Source organism: Urocampus carinirostris, chromosome 1 (assembly GCF_059441175.1).
Source record: "Urocampus carinirostris isolate Australia breed hairy pipefish chromosome 1, RoL_Ucar_1.0, whole genome shotgun sequence".
NCBI lineage: Eukaryota > Metazoa > Chordata > Actinopteri > Syngnathiformes > Syngnathidae > Urocampus > Urocampus carinirostris.
Window position 1 is genome coordinate 55,666,194 of NC_142349.1, and position 15,389 is coordinate 55,681,582.

The window sequence follows — 15,389 nt, forward strand, 5'->3', positions numbered from 1 at the left end:
CCCTTTATCTTTTTGTTACCCCTTTATCACATGTTCTCTCTCTCTTGTCTCTTTATCGTTTGTTTCCCTCCACTCCATTTTCTTTTCTCAATTTTTCCCTTCCTAATTTTGCTGTGTTTCCATGTCCCCTCTTTTCTTCGTTTCCGCTTTATCACATTTACTTTTTATTCATGTTTACTTTTACATTATATCTTATTTTTCGCCTTTTTTCTTCGTTTTTTAAATTTCTTAATTTTTGCTCCTTTTTTTCCTGATTCCCCTGTTTCTTTTTTCTCTTTCTTTTTTGTTTTCCATTTACCGGTATGTTTTATGGTCTTGAACTTATCTTTTATTGAGAAGTTAATACTACTTGACGTCATTGCCCACATTAAAAGATGAAAAATAGCACCGAACAAATAGGGGCTTGGGTTATTGTTTGCTTAACCCCTAACACCTTTTTTGTTCTTTGTTTTCGCTTTCCCCTTTTTGCAATTTATTTTCTGTTTATTCCCATTTTCTTTTTTTCATTTGTATCTTTTTTTTTTTTTTGCTTTTTTCACTTTTCCTATTTTCCCTTTCATTTTTTCTTGTAATTCTTTTTTTGTCTTTTGTTGTTTTCACTATTTCCTTTTTTCATTCTTTTTACTGTCGTTTTTATTTATTTTTATTTATATTCCTCTTTATTTTTCTCTTTCCTCCACCCTGCCTTCCAAACCACAAAGGTTTTTGTCCCCTCCCTCCATTTTTTTCTCATATTTTTCCATTTTTTTCTCTTTCCCCTTTATTAACCTTAATTTCATCCCCCCTTTTCTGTCCAATGTATCCCGCATTGCCTTTCTTTCATGATTTTGTGCTATTGGATCTGGTTAGTGATTTAACTTCTTGTAGCAGGAATACATACTGCAGTTGAGCCTGTGTTGGGGTAGCTATCATGTCTTTGAATTCCAAAATGTATAGTAAACTTCAATATTCTGTTTCTGTACACTATCTGATACAATTTCAATCCATCCATCCATTATCTGCACCGCTTATCCTCAGTAGGGTCGCGGGGGTGCTGGAGCCCATACCAGCCATCTCCAGGCAGTGGGCAGGGGACACTGAACTTGTTGCCAGCTCTTCGCAAAGCACACAGAGAGACAACTCACTCGGTCATTCACACCTAAGGACAATTTGGACCAGCCAATTAACCTGACATTCATGAGGAAACCGGTGTGCCCAGAGAAAACCCACACAGGCACGGGGAGAACATGAAAACTCCACATGGGAGGCTACAGTAGCTGGAATTTAACCTTGGACCTCCCCACAGTTTGGCTGCGTGCTAACCACCCAGCCGCTTTGCCACTTGATACAATTTTCTTTTGTGTAAATAAATCCCATCACTGAAAACGTATTTTTATGGGATCAAGTGGTCCGGCCAGGGATCATGTCAATTAGAAGTCGTTGAGGTACTCACAAATAAATATTGAATTGGGTAAATAAAACCAACAGCAAATTCACAGTGTAAAATGCCAAAAACACAGTATTTCCACGTTTTATCCACAAAAAAAAAGACTAAAATGGCTCCACACAGTGGAGGACTGTTCATTGAAACATTCATTTCGATACATAATACTACATACACTTAATACACATTCAACAACAGTCTTTGTTTCAAGTGTAAAGAAATACATGTTGTGCATGAGTCAGATCTAAAGAAGAATGACTTTTGCTTTTTTGTTATTGCTCGGAACAATGGGACACACGAGTCAAAGATTGCATATTTGTTTCTGCAGATTTTGTTTAACAAACAAACCTCATGTGCTGGTGGAGGAAAACATGTTTTCGAAAAGTCTGCATAAAGTGAAGTTCATGAGGGCACACGGGACGGCCCTAACAAAACTGGCGCCCATTCCGTTGTAGTAGCCCCGAAGTCCGTGTCTTTCATAAATCCCGATGAGCCCTTGCAGGACTCCTGACGACGAGGCCTGGGGGCCCAATTGGACAGCTGGGAAGCAACAAAGAGGCTTATGAAATTGTAGAAATGTATCATAATTTAATGCAGCAAAGCACTGTGGGACTTGTAGTACAGAAACAAATGATACACGCAAACTTCGGCTTCCTCATATGTATTGGTGGATTTCTTTGGAACATTTTTGTTTTATTTTCTGTGCCCACGGCGAGAATGCCACAGTTGTATCCATCCATAAATAGTGTACGCCTACGATTCTGGCAAGCCACAAACAGCTTAACTTGTGAACACAAGGAACACAGCAATGGAGCACATTTTTGGCGCAAACAAGCACAAGTTTTTGATTTTGAATGTAAAAAGACTTAAAATAAGCAAAATGCTATCCCATATCAGATACCTTTATATTTTCAATATGAAGTATTTTAATATTCCTAGAAACATGTTGAAAATACAATAAAACAAGAAAAACATTTAGAATGTGCAAATTAACTGTTGTAAGGCATTTTGTAATTTTATTTATGACTTGTTAAATATATATATATATATATATATATATATATATATATAAAATTATTTATTATTTGAATAATATCTAAAATAACAGCAAAATTCTACAGTTAAATGAATCTATATATATTCTAAGTCTATCTGGCAAGCCATGTACGAGCATAACTTGTAAAATCAAGCCGCACACTTTTGGAGGACGCAAACACGGCACTCTTTATTGTATTTATTAATTAATTAGTATTCAATTAAAAATGCTTAAAATTGTCAAAATTTTATGCCAGATAACTTTGTATTTTTCATTTTAAGTATTATTTTCATTTCACTAGAAAAATGTTGAAAATCCGATTCAACATGACAAATATTCCAAATGTGCTAATTAAGTGTCATCTGTCATTTTGTCTTGGTACTTTATCACTTTTATGAAAATAGATGTGTTGACTTGTTTTTCTTGTTTTCTATATTATATTTTGTTTCTCTCATGAAACAACAAAAATAATTTTTTTTTGTGTTTTAGTTATTAAGTGACTTTTGTTTAAATATTGTAAAAATAATACGTAGTATAACAGGGCAAATGTTATGACTGGATGACCCCAGACTTGTTGATCATTACCCGCAGTTAGTATTTATGGACTGTACAGATAGCAGAATCTGTCAGATCGTTGCTTGCCTTTTTGATGTTTGTTTCTTGACCCCTTGACATCTCTCTTTGATCGATCCTGGACTTCCTGATTTTTGCCATCACTGAGTTTTTCACAGACTGTGTTTTTTGTTTATGGTTTTCTCTCCTCCTCCCATGGGCAGAGCACTTTTTGTCAATTAGCTTTGCCCCTAATAAACTCTAGTCACTCAGCTTTTGCGTCTGCCCTCGGATCTGCCTATTTCGAAACCCATATCAGATAACTTTGTATTTTCAATATCAAGTATTTAAGTTTTCTTAGAAACATTTTGAAATAACAATAAAACAAGAAAAACATTTAAAATGTGCAATGTAACTGCTGTAAGCCATTGTGTAGTTTTACTTATGACTTTTTCAATATAGTTGTAAGCTTGTTTTTCTTGTGTACTGTATTATATTTATTTCTCTAGGGAAATATTACAAATAATAAATGTATATTTTTATTTTATTTATATGAAGTTTAAAAAAATGGAATAATACTTAAAATCACGGCAATAATGGCACAGTTGTATCCATTCATATATAGTGTAAGTCTATGCTTCTGACAAGCCAGGTAAGAGCACAAATTGTAAATCCATGGGATGTGGTAATGGAGCACCCTTTTGTAGAAAACAAGCATTTACATTTATTTCAGTAATGACATTGCTCGCGCCTGCCTTCCTGATCGGAATGCTTGCAAACACCATTTGAATTGTTCATTCGAATGGCTCCGACAGTTCCCCGATTTGTTTGAGTGTACTGGTAAAGCAATGCCGTGTTCATGCAAAATACGTATTTATGGGTGGACCCTATTGATAAACGCGAAAGTTGAACCAGAAAACCCTTAGGGAATACTGTAGTGTTATATTTTTGGTACCTTGCGCCTGCTGCTGTGTTCTGATCACCGCCAGAGGGTAACTGCTCATTTGTCCGCATGCAAAGGCCACAAAACTGAAGAAAAACAGTCTGGAGTCCGTGCTGTAGGCCGGGTCGCTCTGGGCCCAAGTCATGATGGACTAAAGGCGACCAAAAATCAGGAATCTCTTAGCGTATGGTATCGTAATCTACCTTATACTCACTAATTTACCTGATGGACGGCACACTCCACTCCAGCATAGGGGATCATGCAGAGGATGCTGGGCTTAAAACCTCGGTAAAACGAGGACAAAGACTCTTGGCGATAGATGGACCGAGCGCAAGACACTACGCCGTGGTAGGCGCTGACTTGTTGCAGGTTGAGGCGCACTTTCAACACCTGTTCGGACATAACGCAGGGGTCTGCATCCTTTTTGAAACTGAGGGCTACTTTTTGTTACCGATGAGCAAGAATGGCTTCGATATGTATTTCTTAAATAACAATTATTCATGTTGTTATTTGAAGTGTGATTAGAATAGGCTTAGTCAGGAAGTCACCAATGCGGGGCCTGTGGTCTCCAGGTAGCCCCCTAAGAACAGCTGAGTAGCCCGCGGTCCGCTCATGAAAAAAGCTCAGCAGTGATGGTTCATCGTAAATTTCTAGGAAATTTTATTTCCAACTTTCAGGAGAAATCATTGACATTGTATGTGTCACTAAATACATGGTACATTCTTTCCATTTTTAGAAGAATCCTTTGAATCTAAATCACTCAGTCCCCTTAATGTTATTGAGCCATTCTAGCCCTACTTTTCATAATTACTGTATTTACTGGACTAAAATGCGCATCCCAAAAGAAATTGCCAGAAATTTGAATGTGCACCTTATACTCTTATAACTATATGGTGCGCTTTATAGACCAGAAAATATAATAAATCACATTGGAAATGCATCATTCGATGCATGCTACTAGATGTATTGACCATTTACAAATTATCTACTGGTATTTATTTCAATATTTTCAAAATACCAGCTCGGTGGCCTTGGGGTAGGGCGCCCGCCCCGAGACTGGGAGGTTGCTGGTTCAAGCCTCGGCCGGGTCATACCTAAGACTTACAACATTGTTACTCATTGCCTCCCTACTTGGCGCTCGGCATTAGGGGTTGGATTTGGGGGGGTTTGGTCACCTAATGACTCCCAACACATCAGTTGTGTTGAGTGAGGGGGCTGGCAATCCCCTCCTCTATATCAATATCCCAGAAAGAGTCACAGTTCTAAGGTCTTGGGAACCTGCTGTGTGGGTTCAAATCCAGCTACCGGACTTACTGTGCGGAGTTTGTGTGTTCTCCCCTTGCTTGCGTGGGTTTCCTCCGGGCACTCCGGTTTCCTCCCACATTCCAAAGACATGCATTTCAGGTGGATTGGCTGGTTCAAATTGTCCCTAGGTGTGAATGAGCGAGCGAGTTGTCTGTCCCTGTGTGCCCTGCGATTGGCTGGCAACCAGTTCAGGGTGTCCGCTGCCCGATGATTGCTAGGATGGGCTCCAGCACCCCCGTGACCCTACTGAGGATAAGCGGTGCAGCTTATGAGATGATATATATATATATATATATATATATATATATATTGAAATGGTGAAACTAGATTTCATAATGTTTATGTTACAGGATTATTTTCAAAAGTTTTAATGCAACTATACACAGTAAAATAAGCAGAGTTAATTCAACACTCACAAATAAAGACCATATGTTCACTGAGGTCATGTCCAACGTTTACTCTTTTAGTATTAATAAACACAATTTATTTTAAGGTACTCAGTAATACTGTTATTTTAACACTTAAAGAGTAATCGTTTGACACCGCCTCAGTGAATAGATGTTCCTTTTTCACAAAGTGTTGAATTAACACAGGTCATTTTACTGTGTGGCTCCTACAGTAGTTTTAATTTCATGCACCTTTTAGCCTTACATAAGAAAATGTTTTTCCAGAAAACATTTTGGACGGTGCACTTTATAATCCGGTGCCGTTTACAGTCCAGAAAATGCATTACAACCTTGTATTACCATAAAATAACATAGTATCAACATAGTAATAACACGCTCACTTGATATTTTTGAAATGCATATCAAACTGGTTGCCCTTTGCGCTAAACAGCAACAAAAAAGTAGCGCTCAGCTTCAAAAAAGTTATTGATTCTTTTGATAAACAAGGACAAAAGTGCATTCTGATACCTCCAGAGGGTAAAAGACGGCATGGGCCACAGCACCAGAAACGCATCCTAAGCCAAAGCGCTGCTGCACGCTCAGACTCCCTTGACCTTTCCCAAGTGTCGACACCTTCATCTACACACAATGGCTATCAGAAACCTTTGGAGTTTGATACAGTGCAACGAAAAAGTATTAGCCCCCTTCATGATATCTGTGTTGTTGTTTTTTGCATATTTATTCATCACTCAAGAAAGGTTTCAGATCATCAAACCAGTTATAATATCACACAGAGACAAACCAAGGAAATAAAAAAAAGTTAGGTTTGAAATGTTGGGTCCATTTATTGAGGTACAAAAAACAACAACAAATAAAACAAATCATATATGGACTATGTTAAAAAAGTAATTGGCCTCTGAACCTTACATCCAGATGGGCCACTTTGGTAGCGATAACCAAAAGCAAACATTTGGGATAATTGGTAAGTCTTTCTGTGGAGGACTTTTGGCCCATTCTTCTTTGCAAAATTGTTTCAATGCTGCTATATAGGAGGGTCTTCTAGCATGAATTCCCGGTTAAAGGTCATACCACCGCATCTCAATTAGATTTAAATCCGGACTTTGACTTGGCAACTCCAGAACCTTCATTTTGTTTTGTTTTTTAGCCATTCAGAGGTGGACTTGCTGGTGTGTTTTAGATTGTTTTCCTGCTGCATGATTCAAGAGCGCTTGACGTTTTCCTTCAAGATTTTCTGGTAAACACCAAAATTCATTATTCCGTCAACCAGAGCATGTTTTCATAGTCCTGAGGCAGCAAAGCAGCCCAAGACCATCACACTGCCACCACCATGATTTACTGTTAGCATCATGCTGTTTTTGTCATATAGTGTGCCATTTTACGCCAAATGTATCAGGCTGCACACCTTCCATGCTGTCATGAACCAGAACAGGATCAGGACCCAAACGCATGACGTTCTCACACAAGCCTTTTATTTTACGGGAAATGGGGAGTCATGCACGTTAGGCAGCGGTCTGGCGTGGAGAGACAGAAAGCCAGAGACCGACGAGATAGATTCCAATTGCCCGAGTTGATATCGGACAGATGGGGTTAATACCGGACAGGACGGACCGACAGGATAGACAATGAATCAGGATATCGAAAATGAACAGGACAAACTAGACGGGAACGAAAACTTGAGAAAATATTAAACAGGACGAAAATGGACGGAAACTAAACTGAAATCTGATATTAAAAAGGGGGAAATAAACAGGAACAATACCGTACAGGAAATACCAAAAGGGACCAGACAGAGTCAAAACCCACGTCTTGAGGTGCAGAAGTTCATTGACAGACTGACAAAGTAAGAGAGCATGCATTGATCTTAAAAAGAGGGAAAGCCTTTCTGTTAATGAGCTGCAGCTGGCGCCGCACAGGCGGGGCCAATTGGGCGCCATGGCAACCATGACACCATACCATTCCATTTTTGACTCATCAGTCCAGAGACTGTTACTTCAAAAGATGCTTTTTGGCAAGTTTGAGACAACTCTTTGTGTTATTTTGTGATATCAGTGAATTTCCCCTGGGAACTCTCCCATGGATGCTATTTTTGGCCAGTGTCTTTCTTATAGTGGACTCATGAACACTGACCCCAACTGAAGCCAGCGTGGCCTGCATTTCCTTGGATGTTTCTTGAGGTACTTTTGTAACCTCCTCGGTGAGCCGATGCCACACTTTTGCATAAATCTCAGTTGGTCTACCTATCCTGGGACGATTTGCCATTGCTCCCAGTTTTCTTCATTTGTGGACAATGGCTCTGAAAGTGGTATGCTGGAGCCCTACAGCCTTGGAAATTGCTCTGTGACCTTTTCCCTACTGATAGACTTCAATAACTTTTTTCTAATTTCTAATTTCTTCTGGAATTCCTTTGGATCGTGGGATGTCAATTGTGTTCTTAAGATTTTGCAGCCTTCTTCGCTTTGTCCAACGGATTAAATTTAAGTGATTTCCTGATTCAGCACAGGGGGTGGCAATCAATTGTGGGTGTGGCCTGAAGAATTGAACTCAGCTTTCCCAAAACTGAGGTCTGTCAAGTCAAGTCAAGTCATTTTTATTTGTATAGCCCTAAATCACAGTTCATCACTGTCACAGTTACTTTGTGACTTAACAAGGGGGAACAAATACTTTTTTTACATTGGGCCAGATAGGCCTGGATGTTTTTTGTGCCTTCATAAATTGAATCAACATTTCAAAACTGCATTTTGAATTTTGTTTTCTTGGGTTGTCTCTGTGTTATATAAAACTTGGTTTGATGATCTTAAACCTTTGTGAGTGATAAATATGCAAAAAACACAGAATTCAGGAACGGGTAAAATACTTTTTCGCGGGCGGTGCAAAAAACCTGTGCATAGATGAGACACTGAAGTGTGGATTGCGGCGTCCCCTTCAGGACATTGACAGCGTTGCCCTGCCACATGGAACGAACACCACCGACACGAAGCTCCCGGAAACCTCGAGAGAGAGCTTTGGATCCATAAAACTACAAACACACAGAAAAAGGATGTCATCACAATATCATTTTATTTATCTTAAATTCATTTCCGAGACACTCCATAGTCCATAGTCACTCCATAGTCTTTTGCTCGTTTTAAGTATTATTTTATTATTTTACTATCAGGGTTGGGTAGGGTTACTTTAACTGGATTACTTTCAATTACTTTTGGATTACTCCAATACCAAATATGCTAATAAAAGACAAAAGAAACTAACTATGAATAAAATGATGACTCACAAAACGTGGTAAGCTTTCTCTCCTGGCTTTGATCTCTTTGATCTCCGGCAAAACTAACATAAAATGCGACAGAAACAAAATGAAAATAAATCCAAACAGCTTGCCAACATCATTTTTGCCGTTCCATGTATTCTGTTACCCCCCAAGCCTGCACAAAATTTAGTAATTTTATTCATATTTGGTTTATTTTGTCTTTTATTAGCATATTTGGTATTGGAGTAATCCAAAAGTAATTGAAAGTAATCCTGTTAAAGTCACTTTACGCAACCCTGTTTACTATACGTTCAGTCTGGTAAAAATGGAAATAAAACGTCCCCTATTTTTTTCTAAGTAATATTTTCCTTATTAACGATTGTTTTCGTTTGTTTTTGTTTTTTTAATGAAAGAAAATAAATAACTGTTTCTGATATACGAAAAAAAAATGCCCATTTTCTACCAACACATTCATTGAAAATATTGTCACTTTTTCAGCATTCTCCTCTCTTAACAAATATTATTGTTCCTATTTTACTAATTTCCTAGCCTAGTAAAAACTAAATGAAAAGTTTATGTCCCACGCTTATGTTTTTTTGTCTAGTTAATATTTTACTTTTCTTTTATAAACGCTTTAAAGTGACAGTATGGAATAATTCACCACCTGAGGTTGCGGTAAAATGATGATGAAATGTTAGCATTCTAAAAAGATGCACTACAGAAGCCTGAGGAAAAGCAATTCCGCAAATAGAAAATCTGGGCATTTGGGCTTCTGTAGTAGTAGGATGGTCAACGAACAAGTTGTGTGATATGATACCAATTTATAAGCAGAGTAGAAGTATTTTTAACCACCCATATATTGAACAGACTGGGGTTTTATGTCAATAAAAACATAGAGCTGCCTATCAAACATCAATATACCAGTTTCCTGTTCAACTACCATTTCAAAGTTGCCTATGAGGGTCGTTTTAAAACTGGATCCCTGAGACCCTAACAGTGACTTTGTTTTCCTTTGACTGCTTCAACTTGCACGACTTGCATCTAAATAGGATTTTTGTGTGAAAGGAGCTCATTGTGCTGGACTTTGCTGAGAAAAAAAACGTTCATTGAATTTCGTTAGTTTAATTTTGTCAAGTGGTTGTATTGATTCAAATTTATTTGATTCGAAGTAGATTTTTTGGTTAGGATCCAGAACACCACCGTATTCATCAGCCTCATCTGACTCCTACTAGGAACCCAGTTTATATGGACTGTGACAACAGCAATAGCTGCTGCAATGTCCTTGATATTCCTGATGTGCTGCCTGAGTATACATGTCCTCAATCTATTCTGGACTTCCTAAACGTTGTCAGCTGTGAGTCATTTCCGGACTGTGTTTTTTGTAACTCATCTTCTATACTATCCTATGCGCAGATCGCCTCTTGTCAATTGATTTATACCCATATAAACTTTTGTTATACAGCGGTCTGTGCTTGGTTTCGCCTCACTAAAACATAAGACTTCAATTCCAGTCAAAGAAAGTCAACAATTTTCAATGTATCTACCGTTCCTGAAGTGAAAAAATTGTGCCGACCTGCAGTTGGGTCTTGAGTCGGTCAATCGGGGCCGTCGCTGTCCTCGATACAGCGTCAGCCAAACCGGCTCCGAGGACAAACTTTCTCCATGCGCCGATTTCGGAACTTTCCTCGGGAAACTCTATTGCTAGCGCGCGGCTCTCACCAACGTCAAATAGCTGGCAGATGGAAAATGAGGGGAGGACATTGGCATCAACTGTGATGCTGAAGATGCTGAAGTACAATGTTGGATGATAGTGAAGTATTCCCTCGCTATTTCAAGGTTTCACTTTTGCTTCCTCGGTACATCGCAATTTTATTTTTTATTAATAGGTTCCCCGGATGAATATGTTCTTCGCGGAATCATAGCATCACTTTGAGAGTACCATTACAGTACAATCAAACCAATGGGACAACTGCCTTCTGTTTCCTGGGCGCTGATTAGAGCAATCTGAATGAATCAAGACTGGGGACAATAGAATAATCCAGTATACATTCTGTTTACCCGCAAAGCCAATTGGGGGCCATCTATCTATCTATCTATCTATCTATCTATCTATCTATCTATCTATCTATCTATCTATCTATCTATCTATCTATCTATCTATCTATCTATCTGTCTGTCTGTCTGTCTGTCTGTCTGTCTGTCTGTCTGTCTGTCTGTCTGTCTGTCTGTCTGTCTGTCTGTCTGTCTGTCTGTCTGTCTGTCTTCATTTATTCAGTTGTGATTACATTACACTTTTTCTATTATATTTCAATTATTGAGCATCATTATCATATTTAACTTGCATTTTTAAAGTTGAAGTGCGCATTATATAGAAAGTTTTACCGTATCTGTGCAATGATTGATCATTCGACAAATATCTCTGACCACAATCGCAAGTCACGGCAGCAAGAGCACTGAATCTTAACCACTCGACAAGCAGTGATGGAGATGACATTTAAAAAGGAATTCGATTTTATCTCATTATCACAAAATTTTTCTTTCGTCACAGTACCAAATACTGTTGATTTAATCGTGTTAATCAATTGTTACAGTGACAATAAATTTGTCACGTTTGACTAAAATAGCGTGATGATGAGATAAAGGCTACTGAATTATCACATGTCCTCTATACCCCAAGTGGCACAGTAGTCAGTATTAGGTGACCTGGGTTCAATCCCCATTCTACCCAAATGCAAAGTTTGAGCTAAGAAGAAGGGAAACAAACAACTAATACTTATTGAAAAATGAGGGGTGCGCGTTATACACAAGTGTGTGTTATACAGGATTAAATAAGGTTTATCAGTACTTGTTAAAACCAGTTCAGAAAATGCTCGATGTTGAGAGGAAAATTGCACTCAGTTTTGCTTTTGTTTCAGCTACTTGACTGCTTTTATAAGATTGATGGTAAGCAATGTTGGTCTTTGCACAAGTAAACGGTCTACAGCCATTGTTGGTGTCTCATTCTTGCCCAGGATATAGTCCAAATAAAACTTTGAAAGAACTGCTCATTTTGCCAGCGTTTGTTTTGATAACTCACCTTTTTGCTACTGGAATCAGCCAACTATGCGGAAGAAGAAAATTAGTTTCCTCTTCAAAATGCAGGTATATCGGTTAATTAGATAAAATTCACTCACAGCAGTGCTTCTCAATTATTTTCTGTCTTGCTCTGCCTCGGAAGAAGAAATCCTTTCTCGCCGCACAGGGATTTATTCTTTTTTTTATTAAGTGATCAATTCATATTGGTGGGGACAAAACAAAGATTGCTCGATATTGATGGTTACACTGCACCTCAGTCTATGCCAATTCTATGCTTTTCGGCACATTTTCGCTCGACAAGAGCTCAAGTGTCTCTTCAGCAGGATTGGGTTGCAATGTCTTTAAGGGGACAGTGCGTAATATTTAGTGCCTCCTAGTGTTACAAAAAAACTTTCATTCAGTAAGAAAACAAGCATTGATGCATTCTTATTATTATTATTATTATTTGAATACTAGGCAAATATACATGAAGTATCACTTCACTTTTTATTGGAGAAAAAAATCGTGGGGGGAGATATGTGTATTTCTTTTACACTGTGGAATCCCTATTCAGGTCCCGCCATGAATGTCTGGCAGGAATCCGCCATGCCATGCTCTGAGCACTGGCCCTCGCTCACACCAGACAACACAGTGCCATCTAGTGGTCAAATATTACACATTAGGGTTTTAAGTGACAGCTTAATTTATTTGGCTTTGTGCTGTCTGCTGCCGACACTTTTAACATAGCAAGCACTCCAGTGTTTGCTCATCTCCCTCCAAGGCTTGTCTATTCACCCCGTCTCATTTCACCTGTCTCCGCATCCATGTTAAATCATTTTTCATAAGGTCAGTTGAGGACCTGCTACACTTTGTGTCTACACTTCATACTCATGCTTAATACATGCTTAATACACTGCGTGGAGGCTAGATGTAAACAAAACACTGCCACTGAGAACGCCTCTGCCCACTAGTGTTGTGGAGGTCCCACCATTTGTAAACTACTGACTTTCAGTAACACGGGTGGTCATGGAACAGATTAACCATCAAAAGTGAGGGTCTATTCTATCTGTATATGTATTTTTCAAGCGGATGAATCTATTCCTTACTAAATAAACGGCAGATGAATCAAAAACAAAGAAGTGCCTCACCATACTATGTTTCCAGGACGTCACCAGTTCACCGATGTTGTCAACTGGTTTGAGAATGACGTGCTGAAGGAACTCATCCCAGTCCACTGTCATGGAGCCGTCAGTGTCCATCCTAAAGAGTTAAAGTCAAAACATTATAAGCGCACGATTCCCTAAAAAACTCTTTGCGTTCATGATTACCAACCAATTACCCCCAAAATCTTAAATTGTCATTTGATTACAACACAACAATACAACAATACAAACAAACTATTCACAACCGATTGCCTAAAAAGTGCTTTACTAATACATTTGATTTGATTTGTATATTGAAAGTAACATTTTTTTTCCTGATGTGCATTGCAATTTAAATGTTCTCTTAGGTCATTGATAAAAAAATTTGAATTGTTCACAGCGAGATTTTTCAAGATGAACATGTGATGAAAATTTTAAAAGACAAAAATAATATTTTAAAAAAGTGTTGGGATGTAATTGTTATGTAGAGGCCAAAGGAGTCTTACATTTGTATGATTTTATTGGCGTGGGCCTTTGAAATATTCACTCCTATCTCCTTAAACAGATAAACAATGTCTTCTTGTTCAATCTGCCCTGGGAAAGAGACACAAAGCAATTATTGTGGGGAAAATACATATTTGCAATTGATTTATGACTTCATAAATGTAGATACACCTGCACATTGTATCAATTCAAACAATTAGGGGAAGATGAAGCTCGACTTGGTCGTGTCTCCTCTCTACCTCTTCACAAGGAATAGGAGAGCTCTCCTATTATCAGTAGTATAGCTCATTATGTCATGGAGTTACAAAGAACAAAAAAAGTTATTTGTTATCACTATTGCTCTCTGGTAGTGTGATTTTATCAGATATCGATGTTGGTAGAAAAGAAATAACCCTTATTGTGCATCCCTAGATTTTTTTTCGAAATATAGAGTGGCGTTTTTTTAAAACTGCGTCCACATAAGTCTGCAGAAGCAAAATTTGTTGGGTATTGATAGTTATCATGCATCCTTAGTTTTTTATTTTGTAAATATAGGAAGCAGTTAAAAAAACTATTGGTTATAAGTATCAGTCCCCAGATGTATAGGATTTTCTTGGGTATCGGTTATGAAAAACTGCGGTTGTGCATTTCTAATTTTTTTGTTTTAATTTGCAGTTTTTTCTAAAAATGTTATAAGAATGGGTATTGGTAACGGTCATCAGAAGCAGGATTTTATTGACTATTGATAGGGGGAAATCAGTTACGTATAGTGCATGCCTATTTCATTTTTTTTTTAATAAAGCACAAAGTTAGAAAAAGTTATCGGTTATCAGTATTGGTATCGATCTCAAGAGGCAGGATTTTGTTAGCGATCATATCGAAAGGAAAAAACATCTACCGTGCATCCATAACAACACTAATCTTTGACTGTAATTTAATGTTAGGGTATTAAATGTTGCAGGTGTATCTTGTTTGTTTGTGGCTTTTTATTAAATCAAAGCAAAAAACACATTCATCATTCATTAACAAAAGGAAGCAATAAACTCTGCACAAAAACAGCTGTACAATACAGTAATATAATACGTTAACATGTGCCCAAATGGAGTAGGCTGAAGCCAACCCTTATGTTATTTTGGATTACTTACTCATTCACTTATTTGTGTACTTACTTACTTGGTTAACTCTTAAAACGTATATCGTTCTATTCATTTTATTGATCCAGACGTTTAAAGGGACACAGTATGTATTATTTGACCAATAGTTCATGTATTTTTTTCTTATATTCCAAATCAATACATATTTTTCAAATCAATGAAGTGTTCTGTTTTTTATCACTAAGAGGCGCTTAATACTACACACGGTCCCTTTAAACTGGATCCTCACCACTCTTGTCCTTGTCCAGGTGCTCAAAGCAAATTTTCCATTTCTTCTCCCGGTCCATCAGGTAACCGAGAAACTCTTCGTAATCCAGTTGTCCGTTGTTGTCTCGATCATAAGCGTTGATGACGTTCTATTAATGTGAGAGGGAAATACATGAGGGGAGGACAATCGAGTCAGCATCACATTTCCCCCTTTTTTTATTACTTGCACTTTAGCATCCGCCACCGAGATGCCATGCGAGCTCATCTCACTGTGCAACTCCGACAAGGAGATGAAACCATCCTGGTTCCGGTCCAGTTTAACGAATAATCCTCGGAACTGGTCCATTTGGCGGCGTGGAGATCCGAACCTGCTGCAGACTCGCTGATTCACTGTCAGGTTGTAAATCTGACTATGCGCCACCTTTTTCGTCTTATTCCAGCA

The 15,389-nt window shown here is 38.1% G+C and overlaps 1 protein-coding gene across 1 annotated transcript; it reads right to left on the reverse strand.

The window, feature by feature from the left end:
* Positions 1 to 1,498: 1,498 nt before the first annotated feature.
* slc25a24l (solute carrier family 25 member 24, like) lies at positions 1,499 to 15,367 on the reverse strand. Its single transcript, XM_088319625.1, has 10 exons — positions 15,171 to 15,367; positions 14,970 to 15,096; positions 13,610 to 13,697; positions 13,110 to 13,221; positions 10,481 to 10,639; positions 8,545 to 8,682; positions 6,174 to 6,284; positions 4,177 to 4,344; positions 3,967 to 4,105; positions 1,499 to 1,963 (listed from the first exon to the last, which is right to left on the reverse strand). The coding sequence occupies exons 1-10, from the start codon at positions 15,291 to 15,293 to the stop codon at positions 1,773 to 1,775; spliced, it is 1,356 nt and encodes a 451-aa protein (XP_088175751.1). The 5' UTR covers positions 15,294 to 15,367; the 3' UTR covers positions 1,499 to 1,772.
* Positions 15,368 to 15,389: the final 22 nt, after the last annotated feature.